At 38.2% G+C, this 16,251-nt stretch overlaps 1 protein-coding gene across 2 annotated transcripts in view; it reads right to left on the reverse strand.

The window, feature by feature from the left end:
- Positions 1–1,425: 1,425 nt before the first annotated feature.
- Positions 1,426–16,251, reverse strand: part of APOO (apolipoprotein O) — a 54,229-nt gene continuing 39,403 nt past the window's right edge. The window contains exons 8-9 of one of the 2 annotated variants that reach the window (XM_055338639.1): positions 5,828–5,893; positions 1,426–1,686 (exon numbers count right to left, since the gene is read on the reverse strand). In XM_055338639.1, coding sequence (XP_055194614.1) covers positions 5,858–5,893 — 36 coding nt within the window. In that variant the 3' untranslated portion in view covers positions 1,426–1,686; positions 5,828–5,857. The remainder of the gene's footprint in view (positions 1,687–5,827; positions 5,894–16,251) is intronic. The other variant, XM_055338640.1, reaches the window with a different exon arrangement.

Genomic DNA, 16,251 nt, shown 5'->3' on the forward strand with positions numbered 1-16,251 from the left:
ATGCAAGATCTTATAATATGCAAATTTTTTATTTTCTACAGTTCAGGGTTCATGGAAGGCAAGCAAAAAGTGATAAATGTAAAAGGTAGGCAGCATTGGATAAAAATCACCAGATAAGGAAAAGATTATATAGTATAAAGAGCAACTGAGTTAGCCTGGTTGGAAAGTGATGACCTTGCTGACCTAAACAGAGACCACATATTGCTCCGAGCCGGCTCTGTGACCCCCACCCCCATTCCCCCCACTTGGAGGATTTAAGAGGTTTTAAGGCAATGTTTCAGTATCATCTAAAGGATTAAAAATGGAAGTAATACTTTACAGTTAGGAGGCACTCAAATACCTTTTGATTAATGATCTCAAGAGCAATTTCTTCTCTAGATAAGCAATCTCAAGAACGAGGAAACTTGGGGAGTTTCTACTTTCTGTGGGTGATATAGGAAGCCAAGCCAATGGGAAAAGCCTGAAATAATAATAATATATTTATGAGATATTAAATTTTGGGCACAGTAACACAAAAGTATCTCAGCAATAAAAAGAAATACAGACTTCTGGGTCACTATGGGGATTATTCTAGGGACAAATTTGCTTCACCTCATTAGTCCGGTGATAATGCTGGAAACATTCTTTGCCATTTTGGCTCTATCATATGTATTTAACATTAACACGAGCACATTCCATTTGTGTACTGCTATCGTACCAAATGCTATCAAATCTGGAAGGTCAACAATTAGGGATTAAATTGACACTACAAGAATACAAAGGTACCTTTTAACTTCCAATCTCATTTCAATTCGGAAATTCTCAATTTTGCTTCAGAGGCCCCTCCCTGGCCATCGTCCCTTGCTGGCTGACATGTCAAAAGGGGCTCCTGCTGTTCCCATTGGCACTGAAAATACAAAGCTTAATAAGCTGCGCATTCAGGGGTCACAAAAGTGAATACACGGCCTACATACACAAAATCAACACACATGACCACATGTCATTCCTCCGCTGGCAGAGGACAGAGACTACTTCATTACGTATCTCCCACTGGCATTCAAGAAGTACAAGATCTGTATAAGCTGGGAGGCAACAGAATGCAACCAGGGGTCACGGTTACTGTTTTCTTTTGTATGTCTTCTAATCACCGTCAGGCCAACTATTACTTACAAGTTATGTTCTCGTGCTGGCCATTGAAGCATTGTCTGTCAACTCTAGAGCCACTCTGCTTGACTCCACACTTGTGGGGCTTGGATCTGGGGCTTGGACTGTGCAGACTGCCAGCTGGTGCTCCCCTGAGGGGAGTTAACGGTTTTCTTTAACACACACCCACATCACCCACATACATGTACAGGGAGACATAACACATGTACAACCATGCATACATACCACACACATGGGCACCAGATATGCTTAAACTGTCACTCAATAATACATATTAACAAAAACCAGAACAACTTTTTTTTAATTCAGAATTTTAATTATGTACATAAATAGCAACATGAGAACCAGGAGTTCTAATGCTGGACATTATCTCTAGGTGAAAGGATTTCCGATTAGTCCACTGGTAGTATGGTATCACCCAAGATAACAAAGAAGCCTGGTATAGTTTTTCCTGAAGAAGAAAGCCAATTTACTACATTCAGTACTGACTTCTCTGCCATTTTTCTGTAGAAAATGCATGGAGTTTCCAATGTTTACCTATAACTAAAAGAAAAAGAAAACCATAAGTAAATTGCCAGGAAAAAAAAAAGACTTTAAAATTTGGCTTTTTAAAAATTCACTAGGGTTAAATTGAGAAACCATATCAAATATTTACATTACCATTATATGACCATGAGGATCATAATGAGCCATAAAAAAACTTATTTCCATTTTACAGACACTTAAACTACAAAGCAGAAAGGTTTTGTGCTTCATCCAAAGTACATTCAGATTCTCAACTGGCTATGTACCTGAGCATAATTAAACAGATGGATGGATGAATAAATAAAAAATAAATGCTTAAATGGCATAGCACACACCACATGTCTCCCCTTCTGAAAAACCAAAAAACTACATTTCCGTCCATCTGCTGAAGGAGAACGTGATTATATCTCCGTCCATCTGACGTATGTATACCTTTCTTCATATCATCCCATTATTCTTCTCTGGAATGCAACACACATCATCCAAAGACACATCAAAGACAAACTGATTATTTTTTCCTGCCCCACCCCCTAACAAACTGATTCTTCTTCAGATTGCTTTTTCCCCCTAATATGTAAGTAATCTATTTAGCAGTTAGAGATTTTAGAGATATATTTTTAGACATAAATATATCTTCTATTTTTTTAAAGGTTTTTATTTTATTTATTCATGAAAGACACAGGGAGAGACAGAGAGAGAGAGAGAGTCAGAGACATAGGCAGAGAGAGAAGCAGGCTCCACGCAGGAAGCCCGACGTGGGACTCGATCCCATGGACTCCAGGATCACGCCCTGGGCCAAAGGCAGGAGCTAAACCGCTGAGCCACCCAGGGATTCCCAAATATATCTTTTAATATAAAACCAAAACTTAAGTTAAACATATACACCTCTAGCTTACCTTTTCCATCTCAGTTTATTGATCTGTTTTGGACTTATCTAAGAATCCAATACATTTACTGAATTGTTAAAACTGCAAAATGGAAATGACCAAGTTGATAAGGATTCAATAGGCCATGGTAGTCCATATTAGGAAGTTATTAAGTGGCTAAGAGGAGGAATGAGATAGATCTCTAAATACTATGAGAAAAAGCAGCACATAATATATTAAGTGAAAAAAGGCAAGTTACTTCATTTGTTCAACACAGCTAAACATAGCACTGTCTATGAAGTATCCTTACCAAAACTAAACCTAAATCTGATCGGATCTATCATCTTATGGGAAATGCAGAGAAGAGAAGAACCAAGAGATAAACAGAATGACACTAAATGGATGCCCTCAGCCAGCCAGAATATGGGATCTTCTAATGAATAGGCCTGTTTTTTAAAAAAAATAATGACAGGGGGGAAATGAAGGAGAAGGAACTATTACCGTTTATTTTTTTAAGATTTTATTTATTTACTCATGAGAGACAGAGAGAGACAGAGATGCAGAGACACAGGCAGAGGGAGAAGCAGGCTCCATACAGGGAACCCGACATGGGACTCGATCCCGGGTCTCCAGGATCACACCCTGGGCTGGAGGTGGTGCTAAACCACTGAGCCACCTGGGCTGCCCCACTGTTACAGTTTAAAAGGGACTTCAGAGACCTTTGGTCAACTGTAATGGGTAGATCTTGTTTGGATCCAGATTCAAATAAACCAAGTGCAAAAAGACAATCAGGGAAATCTGCATACTACCTGAATATGAAAATATTAGACAATTAGTGTTAATTTCTTTAGGTGTGATAATAAAATTGTGATATGTTCCTTCATGGAGGTTTCAGTGTACTTGCAAAACAATTCAAGAAATATGAGCTCATTCTGTCAAAAAAACAAAAGCAGGTATGGATGTGCACACATTTATTTACATAGAGAAAAAAAGTCAAATGGTATGCCAAACTATTAATAGAAATTAACCATGGAAAAGGAATAGAGGATAAGACAAATTTTTAAAATATTTACCTAAGAAAATTTTTTTCTTAAAGATTTTATTATTTATTTGAGAGAGAGAGAGAGAGAGAGAGAGCGCGCGCGCATAAGTAGGGGGAGGGGCAAAGCAGACTCCCTGCTGAGCAGGGAGCTGGACTTGGGGCTCAATCCCAGGACCCTGAGATCATGACTTGAGCCAAAGTGAGACACTTAACCAACTGAGCCACCCAGGCACCCGTAAACAAATTTCTTTACAGCAAATATGTATCACTTTTACAGATGAAAACTCCATCTCCGATAGAGAGATAAAAAAATAATCAAGAAATCAAGGTTGTGCATACAGTAAGCTGAAGTTTGGCCCAGAGTATTTTGGAAAGATGAAAGAGATATTTAAGTAGTTTCCCTATATTCCAAGTTTCATGGTTCCTGAAGAGAAACATAATATATTCAATGTCAAGTTTCTGGAGGACAATGTTGTTTCCTGGCTGCTCGTGTTCTAGTCTCTCTTCCAATAGCAGATCCATCCAGTGCACATCTGGCCCTGCTCTCCAGAGATGCTGGGGATTCTTGGGTGGGGCTTAGGCCTCTTTTAACAAGCTCCTGCGGTAATTTGTTTGTATAATAAAATTTGGGAAGTACAACTTGGGGTTACCATATGAAGGGCTGTGATGTGAAAGAGGATCTGTGTTTGTTTTCTGTGACCTCTACAGCAGGATCAGAAACACTGCACAGGAGTTAAAAAGAGACATATTTTTGCTTAGTGTAGCAAAGTGATTAGTAACGCTTACTGATTCCGAAAAATCAGAAGCGTCCCAAGATGGCTGCCCTGTGGGGTGAGCTGCCTATCAGTGAAGATGAAAGGTGAGACCACACAGGGCTACAGGGTATTTATGCTTGAGGCTTGCTAGGGGGCCAGATGACCCCTCTCAAATTCTAAGAGTATATGACTCTGCATCTCTAAAAATATGGAGAAAGCTTGAAAAAGAAAGACTTCACAACTGAGTGCTTTCATGGACTGTAAATAGCAGTCATGATTTATAATAAATATAGTGGTGATTTTAAAAAAAGACTATAAAAGAAAATTCATATTTGCTGCAGAAAATTTTAAAACATAGGACTTTACATAGAAGAAAAACTATTTTAAAAATCCATAATTCTACCATCCCAAGATATATACTTAAATTTTTTGTTGTATTTCCTGGTCTTTATCCTCTCTAAAAACGTATCATACTACCTTTTTTTTTCATTTAACAAGTTTCCATGCAATTAAGTATTACTGAAACATAGTAACATTCTTCTTCATGGATATACCAGAATTAAGCCACTTTTTAAGAAGATTTTTATTTATTTATTCATAAGAGACAGAGAGAGAGAGAGATGCAGAGACACAGGCAGAGGGAGAAGTAGGCTCCATGCAAGGAGCCCAATATGGGGCTTGAACCCGGGAATCTGGAATCACGCCCTAGGACAAAGGCAGGCGCTCAATCACTGAGCTACTCAGGCGTCCCAAATTAAGCCACTTTCTGCAGCTAAATATTTAGATTGTTTCCAAACTCAATATAATCTTATATAATGAAGAAATCACAAGTGCCATTATATAATTTTTAATATATAAAAACCAATATTAATATAACTAGGGTTTTGTACTTAGCTGGTACTCATGAGTAAATATTGAATAAATGAATGAAAATAGTGAATTGAGTGTGAGAAGGAATAATACTGATTTTTCTGACTTCATCTGGTATCCTAAATTTCTCTAGCCTCAGGTTACTCAATTTTTAAAGAAAGAATAATTATACCTATGAATTCCCTATGGCACTTATAATAATATTTCTATATAATCTTGAGCTTCTCTACAACCATCATTCATTCAATAAATGTTTATTTAATGACTATCAGATGAATACAAGGGTACCTACTATAGTAAAGTGCTATTAAAAAAAAACCATAAACCTAAGAAATAATGACACTTTTCAATTGTTTGAAACAGTTTTGTAGACAAATCCCAACTGCCAAGTTCTAGCTTGTCTAAAAAAAAATAAAAACAAAAAACCCAGGTGCTTAAGAATGAACACAAACAAGTGAAGGCACTTAAGTCCACAAATTAAGGATGGAATGAAACATCAACCCAGCCCTTTTATGTATCTACATGAGGCTGAAACTGATATAATTAATTAAGTTAAATTAAGGACAAGTCATTTCAGCTGATGCTAACAATACTAAAAATGACTATAGCGTTCTCTTGTTCTTTACCTGATTAAAATGGGCAGAGCATGAAGCATTCTACTTATTTCCAGGTGAATTCTTCACATTTCCTGGCTTGTAAGACAAAAAGTAAGAATATTAATACAGTTTAAAAAGGAAATAGTGAAACTTCTAAAGAAAGAGTGGAATGTCTCAAAGTGCCCATCTTTAGTATTTGGCTGAATACAACATTAAATATTCTTATAATGCAACCTGACCTACTTCTTAGTTAACTAAAGGAATTACTAGGGTTCCCTGGGGGCTCCACTGTAGACAGTGACTTAGGCTTGGAGTAGAGCTGGGACTAAAGCTTCATTAATCCTCACCACAGAGATTCAGCCTAACAGCTGATTCTATAAAAAAATCAAGAGTGAAAAGATCTCTTTACTATTTCATGCTGCTACCATTGTTCAAGTATAAAAAAATAAAGAATAAAGCTGTTCTGTGTGCATCATCCGCCATAGGGGTCAAATCACAAAACACGTTTACAATGAAAGTGGTTATAATTGGACCACACCCATTCCACCTGGCCGCATCTGGGAATGTATAATTAGGTCATGTCATCTACCAGAAGTGATGTAGGAAAGTTTCTAGTAGGAAAATTACATGTGCCAGATGTTTAAGGCTTTACTTCCTATATGTTTTCAATACTCTATTTGCGAAAACATGTTGGTAAGAACTGATATCCACCATGGACGTGAACGCTCATGACATGGCAACTGCAAACAGTAGGCTGCAAGTGAGTGGTCAATGGGGCTGGAATTCTGGAGTCTAGACTGGGCGCAGATTCTCTTGGTGGCCTTCTCGCAGTTATCCATGGGTGAAGGAGCAGGGGGAGTGAGAATGCAAGAATACATAACTAACCCCGTAATTTCAGAGCATGGTTTCTAAGCAACTCCAGGCTTACTGAAGTGATTGAAAACTGGTCTCTCAACACAGTGATCATATATCCCGGCTTGCCAAGTTATACTGGTTTATACCCACTGTCCTAGCATAATTAATAGCACCCCCCTTCACTTTCAAGCCTATCCTGACTTGGATGATAAATTATATGGTTACCCTATTCTACAGACCACATCCATTTGATGATGAACTTCTGGGCAACAAGGCCTTATGTATTACTTGGTGGATCATCATACAACACCCATGTCTACTTATTGCTCTGAACAGAGCTCTACAGAACTCAGTACTGTGTGCCTTGCTGTATTCTTTGAGAGCCACAATCACACAAACACAAACACACACCCAGAGGCCTTCTTGCTGTTGCTTTTCCAACCTGCCAAGCTCTTTCCTAGGATGAGAACTTAGCAAAATGTATCTCTTGACCTAGATTGGTCAATCTCAATTTCTGCCTAGCTAAATGCTATTCATCCTCTAGATCAAGGCTGTCACATGTCCTTCAATTTACGTGAGAACCTTTTATTCACATTCACAGCATCATATGCTTCCTGATTTGTATAATTCTTCCATTCATTTACTAATACATAAGTTGAATCATTTACTAATATATAGGCTTCATGAGGGCACAATATTCCTAGGACCTCCTAGCACATGGTACTTAAACATCTGTTGAATAAACAAATTAAATGCAGTACAACCTAGAGATCTGATGAGGTTAAAAAAATGTTTGGGTATGTAATTAATGAAGAAAAGAAATAAAAAAAAAGAGGCTTCATTTACGAAGCTAAGTGAGATAACCACGTCTGGCAGTGGGGTCTGTCATAAAAACCATGGAGTTCTCTACCTAGTTAAATATATTTTAGGTGTGAACTACCTTATGTAATGCTTGCCAAGTACTTCTAGTGATAGTCTTATATATTCTACTATCTATACTTGCCAGCATCTCAATCTCAAAAATATAATTCATAAGTTTTTTTATCTTTTGGACATTAAGAAAATGAGCACATGAAATATTCTGGTTGAGGAAAACAACTCTGTTGCTAGGAAATTTTTCTTGTTTGGTTATGTATCACTTATAGTATAACAAAACATGACAGTCAAATATCTCACTAGAGAAATATTGAGCCCATCCACCCTATTACAAATCAGATCTCTCTTGGCATAAACTGACATGATCTCAGAAAAAAAATAACATTCTCCAACTTCAAAAGACAGATTGTGATTTAGTACAAGCCAGAAATTATTTTTTTTGCATTTTTCAGACAGCTGTATTTGAAATATTTTATAACTGATTCTCCTTATAATTTAATTTTGATACCTATAAGGTTTCATTGTTTTTTTTTTAAGATTTATTTATTTAGGGGTGCCCTGGTAGGGCGCCTGTTCTCAGATTTATTTATTTTAGAGAGAGACCACACACATGACTGGGGGGGGTGGAGAGGGAGAGAATCTTAAGCAGACTCCCCACTGAGTGCAGTCTGACACAGGGCTCAATCCCAGGGCCCTGAGACCATGACCTGAGACAAAATCAAGAGTCCGAAGCTCAATTGACTAAGCCACTGAGGTGCCCAGGTTTCATAATTTTTAAGCAATTATTATATTTTATTTAACCCAACATATCTAAAATACTATTATTTTAACATATCAGTATAAAAATGAGATAGTTTACATTCTTTTTATTTGTACCATGTCTTCTAAATTTGCTGTGAATTTATACTTACAGCACACACCTCAATTCACACTAGCTATACTTCCAGTCCTCAATAGCTCATGGCTGCCATATTGGACTATATAGGGCTAGAGGAATAAGCTAAATAGCACTGTTATGGTTAGTTTGATGTGTCAACTTGGCTAGGCTAGAAAAGAAAATTTATTTCCTTACCACATCCATGAACATGAATGATCATTTCTATTAGCAAAATCAAAACATTTGTTTTAGTCTAAACATTTATTCCTAATTAGTATGCACTGCCATGTAAAGAGGGATTTCTGGACAAATCTCTGAGGTATAGCATCCCACTGAAATGTCTGAGCCCCTCACTAGTTGATTATTTTAATTACTTAACTTCCCCAAATGCAGTTTCCTCATTTGTAAAATGGGGATAATAACAGAACCTGCCTCAGAGACTCTTCGTGAACAAAGAGTTTAGTACCCAGGGCCAAGCTCACAGCAAGTGCTCGATAAACATTACTTATCCTATGTAAAAAGTCACTTAACTTTTTGACGAGGAAACAAAAGGTACAGATAAACAATCTGTTAAAGACCCCAATGAAATCCCAGTTCACTGATACTGTCAGCAGAATACTGCCTCCCCCAAAGATGTCTGCATCCTAATCCTGGAAACTGTGACTCTGTTACTTTACCTGGCAAAGGAGAGTTTATGTGGCATGGGGATTTGGGTTGGTAATCAGCTGACTTTCCAACAGGGAGATTAGTTTGGATTGTTACATGGGTTCCTATAGTCAAAGAGGGAGGCAGAAGACAGGGGCAGAGAAATGGGACATGAAAAGAATTTAACTTGCAGTGGCCGGCTTTGAAGATGGAGGAAGAGGGCTGTGAGCCAATGAAAGCTGCAGCCTCTAGAAGCTAGGAACAGCCCTCCGCTGGCAGCCAGCAAAACAGACCTTGACCCTACAACCACAGGAACTGAAATGAATTCTGTCAACAACCTGCATGAGGGGGGAAATGGATTCTCCCCTGGAGCCGCCAGAAAGGAATGCAGCCTTGCTGACACCTTGATTTAGCGCCAGACTTCTGACCTACTGAGTCTAAGATAATATAAATTTGTATTACTTTCAGCCACTAAATTTGTGGTCATTTGTTATGGCAGGATAGGAGACTAAAACACGGGGGGCAGGACTCTTGACTAATGGATATAAGCCCTATGGTTCCATTTCCCATCAGAGGATGTTATCTTCTCAAGCAGAAGCAAAACTGTGCAGTGTCCTGTGACATCTGTCATGGCTCTTGTGTGCTAGAGTCTGTCCATTTTATAAGTTTCTTACAAGGATAAACTCATTTAGTCCTCAAAGCAGCCCCTGAGGTCCTACACGCATTTCCCAGAGTGCCAGAGCAATTTCCCAAGGTTTCATGGTTTGTAAGAAGTGGGGACGGGGCGGGGTGGGGCGGAGCCTGGAGCACTCATTCCAGAGTCCAGTCTCTTGGCCATCAGGCTATGCTGCATTCTGCTTGGTCCACCTTTTCTGATACGAAAGCTTTATGCCTTTCGAAAAAGGAGATGCTCCCCACTGCCCCACTGCCCAGAATTTTTAACTTTTTATTTTGCTAAGTAATGATGTTAAAAAAAAAAAAGAAAAATCATTGCCTAGGACCTTGATTTTTTAAACAGCTAAAACTGGAAAGGGCACAAATTCAGAACAAATTTAGCTTTATGGAAAACCCACCACATTGTCCTTATGTTTATTTTTATTTTATTGGGTTAAGAACACTTAATATGAGATTTACTCTCCTGACAAATTTTTAAGTGTATGCTTTACAGTACTATTGACTTACAGGCACTATGCTGTACAGCAGATCTCTAGAACACATTCATCTTCCATGACTGAGACTTTACACCCATTGTACAGGAACTCCCCAATCCCCTTCCCTGTAGCCCCTGGCAACCAGCATTCCTCTTTCTGTTCCTATGACTTTGACTCTGTCAGATACTTCATATAAGGTGAATTATGCAGTATTTCTCCATTTGTGATAGAAATATCCGAGAGGATCACTTTGAAACCACGTAACTTATGGAGAGCTAAACTTGAGTGTGTTTAGCAAGCTGAGGAATTTGGAATGGAGGAAGAGAAAGCAGGGCATATTTACTCAGGGTGGTGGCTGCTGCTTCCCTTTCATTTTCCTGCTGAGCCAGCAGGGGCCTGAACACAACTATTAAAAGCCCAGCTTTAGAAGTTCTGCTCAGTTTTCACGTTAGTAACAGGTTTATATTTCTTCATGGATTTTCTTGCCCTTTAAAGACTTATTAAGATTTTGCTTTTTAGTTATTGTTGGCCTTTAAGAGTCATTCTGCAATTCTTTCAATAGTAACTTGTTATATTTTTTTAAAACCTAGTGAAAACTAAACATGCCATTTATCGAGACACTGCTGTGTTTGGCTAATTATAGGACAACTCCAAAAGAGCCATCTGTGACCCTGGGGCCCCACGCCCACAACTGGCTTCCATCTCAGATACTCCGACGTTGGGCTGATACTATTGTGAAAGGGTTTCAGATTAGCAATGGACAATCAGTAAATAGTTTCAGGCTTTTATTAAGCTCCTAGACTCAGAGTGAAAACCATAATGGAAAAAAATCAATAAAACCAACTACAATAAGAACTTCTGATGGTCAAAAGACACCCAAACTGAAAAGAAGCCATCTGCCAACACATGATGAACAATATTAGCATCTAGGAAAAAAAATAAAGAACCTTTATAAATTATTAAGGAACGAACAAATTACTCATGCAAAAAATGGCCAAAAAAAACCATGAGTAGGCGTTTCAAGGAGGAGAAACCAATAAACACGTGAAAAGATTTTCAACCTCATTAGTGATCAAGGAAATCTACATTACAACTACAATGAGAAATTCTGAGACTGTTGTGACATGCTAGATAGCAAGGAAACTATCATATTTAGGTCATGTCAAAAGGACTCAAAGACAACTTCTATCAGCCAAAGTGTGACAATCTGAATTTTAATAAGGAGTAAGAATCATGAAACATTCAAATCCAAATATGTATAAATCTACAAATTCATAGCTATATTTAAAAAACTAACTAGTGACCTTCTGAGGATGAGAGGGAACCAATCCATTATTTTGAAAACTGGATACATAGGAGAAAAAATAAAGCATCTATCCTGTCTCTCCTCTAACTGAATGAGTAAATAGTAGATGAGGGGAAGTGGTTCCTTATTAAAGTATTCCAGGTAATATGTGAAAAATGACATGACAGAGGTAGAATATAACCATTTTCTAACTCTCAGTGAATTAATGGATCTGGGCACTGGGCATCAATAACCACTAACCCCAAAACAGCAAAGTAAAAACCAGACTTAGGTGCCTACATAGATCTACAGCCTTGCCAAAAGGATCAAACACAAACCTCATCAAACAGTCATCTGAACCCAGCTGCCAATCTGCAGGAAATGCAGAGAAGAGAGGAACATGGTCAACTGCATCTTAAGTGTGCCATCAGCAAAGCTCAAACTAACAGAAAGTCTCTAGGTCCAATATGCTGGGTTCTTTTAACAAATACATTGTAAGGAAAATAAAAAGATAGAAGAAGAAACTATAGATTAAAAGTGACTTAAAAAGGGTGAAGGGAGACTTAAAAGGCATCTAAAGTCAGAAATAATAAGAGGAAATACTCAAGCGACAGGGATAAATATTTGGGTGAAAATAAAGAAAAATAAGGCTATTACTATAGAAGTCAGGGTAGTAGGTAATTTTGGATGGAGGGAGAGAACTGTAATTGGAGTAGGCTACATGGAACGGGTTCTGGGAAGGCTGGCAAAATTCTGTTTTTGTCCTTAGATGATGGTCATGAAGGAGTTTGCCTTATTCTAATTCATTAACTATAAAAAAATGAATTAAGAACTGGGGAAACCTGAATATGGACTGCATACAAGGTAATGTTTATATAAACAAGGAAATGTTACTTTTCCCTGATGTGATAATGGTATTGTGATAATAGTGTCTGCATTCTTTGGAAATACATGCTGAATTGCGTATGTGTAGAAATCACAATGATGCCTACAACTAAGTCTCACATAGTTCAGTAAAAGAAAATACATTGTGTGTATAAGCACCCACACATGTGTAAAATAAGGCAAAGCAAATGTAGAAAATGTTAACTGGTGAATCCAAGTGAAAAGGATAGTAACTGTGTACTATTTCTGCAACTTTCTGTAGTTTTGAAATTTTTTCAAAATAAAAATTGAAGAATAAAGCAAAACCACACACACACACACAAACACACACCTCATAGTGAAAAACTATTTTAAAACTACCAGAATGGCAAAATTAGAAATAACCACTTATTAAGTAAGACTATTTAACATCACCTAGTAAAACTGATGTGCAGACCCTATGAACCAGGGATCCTGCCCTAGGAACACTCTTAATAAAACAACTAGTCATCAACATGGCTAATTTCCCACAAAGGAATATTTTATAGGAGTGAAAAGGAATCAACCATAGACATATGTGGCCCATAAACATGTTAACAGGACAAAATGAGTTACAGAATAGTACAGATAGACTCTATCTAGATAAAAATCTTTATATGTGTATTTGATATGTTTATTTATATTTTCAAGACAAAAACCAGGCAAGCTCAACTACAATGTTTTAGAAGAACAAGGAAATGAGAAACTAAATTCTGGACAGTAGTTCCCTCTGGGGAGACAGAGGCGGGAGGAGGAGGGCATGAAGAATTTGGAAGGCACTGGTAATTTCCTATCTTTTATTTTTTATTTTTTTTAAATTTTTATTTATTTATGATAGTCACAGAGAGAGAGGCAGAGACACAGGCAGAAGGAGAAGCAGGCTCCATGCACCAGGAGCCCGACGTGGGATTTGATCCCGGGTCTCCAGGATTGCGCCCTGGGCCAAAGACAGGCACTAAACCGCTGCGCCACCCAGGGATCCCCAATTTCCTATCTTTTAAAGGTGGATGGATGATTGTATATATGTGGTCATTATACTGTTGGATTTTAAACTCTGCTTCTGTGTGTTTGTCTATAAACACAGAGGGTTTTTTTAAGATTTTTAAGTAATCTCTATAGACACCCAATGTAGGGCTCGAGCTTACAATCCTGAGATCAAGAGTCACATGCTCCACAACTGAGCAAGTGGGGTGCCCCTGTAAACAGAGTTTAAAATCCAACAGATATCTTCTATCTGAAAAAACAAACAAACCCTAGACCACACTAGGCTGACAAGATTTCTGGACACACCCAGCATTGCTTCACAGTTCTGACAAAGAGTTCATTTTAGCTGAAGCAGATAAATTTCTCTTAACTGACCAAAGACAATGACAGAACTGAAAGACTACCTCATCCGAACTTTATTGGTCGAAGACTCAGTGCAAACATTTAGTGTTAATTCCTAAAAGGGAAAAGGAATGTGGCAGAGCAGAAAAATGCCACTGGCTTATTTAGGGTCTTTGAGAGTACTACAGCTCCACAGAGCAAATAATATAATTGAGAACTGAGCCATCATTCATACCATTGAAAATTTCAGAGCCCTGTTTTAAACACGATGTCCACAATTTCCTTTTGACTATTTAGAAACAAAAGCACATACATTTGTTAGATCACTACAGTGATAACTACGAACCACCATGAGTTAGACTGCATCTAATTGAGACTGCTAATTTCAAGCCTGACTTGAAAACCAATTTCCAAATAAGCTAAGAAACAAACAAAAATCTCAATCATGAAGTGTCCTGTCCCCCAGGTCTCCTCAAAGAGACAGTTCCTGGGCCCCAAAGGACTCCTGTTCCAGGGTAACTTAAATCTTTGCTCTCATTAATAAAACAAAACAAAAACCACTGAAACCCACAAAATTCAACAAGAAGGGGGAAGAGCGATCAATAAAAAAACAATGGCATTTCACTATCAAATAATTCCTGAAATCTAAGTATATCAAAATTTGATTAGCGTTTTCTGTTGTTCTTCATTTAAAACTTGTGCTAAAGGTTTAAGTAGTCAACATCAATTTTATTACCTCCACCAAGAACACACAACCATCAGGAAGATTGTGCTTTCACAGTTAACAAATCAAAGAACATTATATTCTCAGTGACTGAAGAGGACAAGGGTGCAGAAGACTAAAGAAAAAAACTGCAGGCCAACCATGAGCTAATTAGACATCTTTACTATCTCACTCCCCAAAGACTCACATATAAATGTGAGTAGCTTTAATATCCAATGTTTTCAAATTACCATAAAATGCTACCCTGTTTAACTTACATCCCAACCACAGTCCTGTTGCTTCTGCCCTGGGCTGAAGTAGAGAAAGCTACTTCCAAGCTAGACGCTATGGAGGGATTCCCTCCCTGGTTTTCATGTGCAGCGGGTCTGAGCTGCCCACGGACACCACAGCAAGCACTCAGAGGCTCCAGGGGACACCTCCCAACTGGCTTTGGTGCACATGTGTCTGTGTTACCCCCACGGTGAGCAACTGGAACTGAGGATGAGTTTCGTTTTCCATGTTTCTTTCTAGGGCTCTATAGAGCTTTTCCGACATTCTATTTCCTTTCCCATATAAAACTCAGTGTGGACCTAAGGAATTCTTTAAACAGGAAAGCAAGCTTCCAAAGAAAATGTCAGAGGAATGAAAACAAAACTATGAGTGTTTATTCTTTAAAGGGGATTGCCAAAAGGTACTTGATATTAATGTCGAACTTCCTACTCAAAGCTAGCTTAAACAGGCTCCATAGAGACTAACTCCTTTAAATACCACTAACACAAAAATGAGTCTTTAAGATTTCATTGGTAGATTATTTATGTAAATAATGAGGAGGGCTTATGACTTTTTAAAAATTTTCATTTATCCATTCATGAGAGTCATACAGAGAGAGAGACAGAGACACAGACAGAGGGAGAAGCAGGCTCCCTGCAGGGAGCCCGATGCGGGACCCAATCTCCAGATCTGGGATTATGCCCTGAGCCGAAGGCAGAGGCTCAACCACTGAGGCACCCAGGCATCCCTATAATTGATTCTATAACATTACATCCAAATTCCAGTTCAAAATTCTGGATTTCAATTTTGACAGAATTCTTTGTATTTTTTAAGAGTATTTTGATTTGAGATGACGAAGTCAAAATGAATTTCCTTCAATCTATAATGTAGAAGGTATGTTAAATGTAAAAACCCTAATTCTTCCTTATTGAGCAGTGCCTCCAAGGGCTTGGAGGAGACATGTTGCTTTGTTCTATATTCATTCTTATCAGAGGAAAGAATGTTCCAGCAAACAGGGGCAACATTCAATCAGCTATGGGGCTGCAAGAAGAGATGAAAGATGACACCTTCTTACAATTATACAACGTTCTCCCTCTGCTGCTCATCCACCAGTCAGCACAGAGAATATGGTCTGTAGCTGGTGGCTGATTCCCAACACACCACGACACATGCCCTTAAATGGGCCAAGAAGGCTAGGGGATGAAGAGATACGGTCCTGCTAAAGGAAAGGAGGAAGGCAGTAATAAGTGAAATAGCAAGAGGAGGAGACTTGGTTAGTTTTCTTGCCTGGGAACACAGTATGTTCCCTATGAATCCAATTTTGATAAAACTTTCAGATAATATGCTACACTTTGAGCACATTATAAATACAATAGAGAGAAAATTATGACCTAAGACTACAGTGGAATGCCTTTCATGGTCACCACTTATTCAGCCCTGCTGATGATAACCAAAAGCACAGAGGTTCTATTGCTCCTCCAATAAAGGCCACCAACAGAGAATCTGAACTAAAGGTGTAATGAAAAACAAAAAAAGCAAGTTCAGGCAATAGGATTATCAAGA

This window comes from Nyctereutes procyonoides, unplaced genomic scaffold (genome assembly GCF_905146905.1).
Source record: "Nyctereutes procyonoides isolate TBG_1078 unplaced genomic scaffold, NYPRO_anot_genome, whole genome shotgun sequence".
In the NCBI taxonomy this organism is placed as follows: domain Eukaryota; kingdom Metazoa; phylum Chordata; class Mammalia; order Carnivora; family Canidae; genus Nyctereutes; species Nyctereutes procyonoides.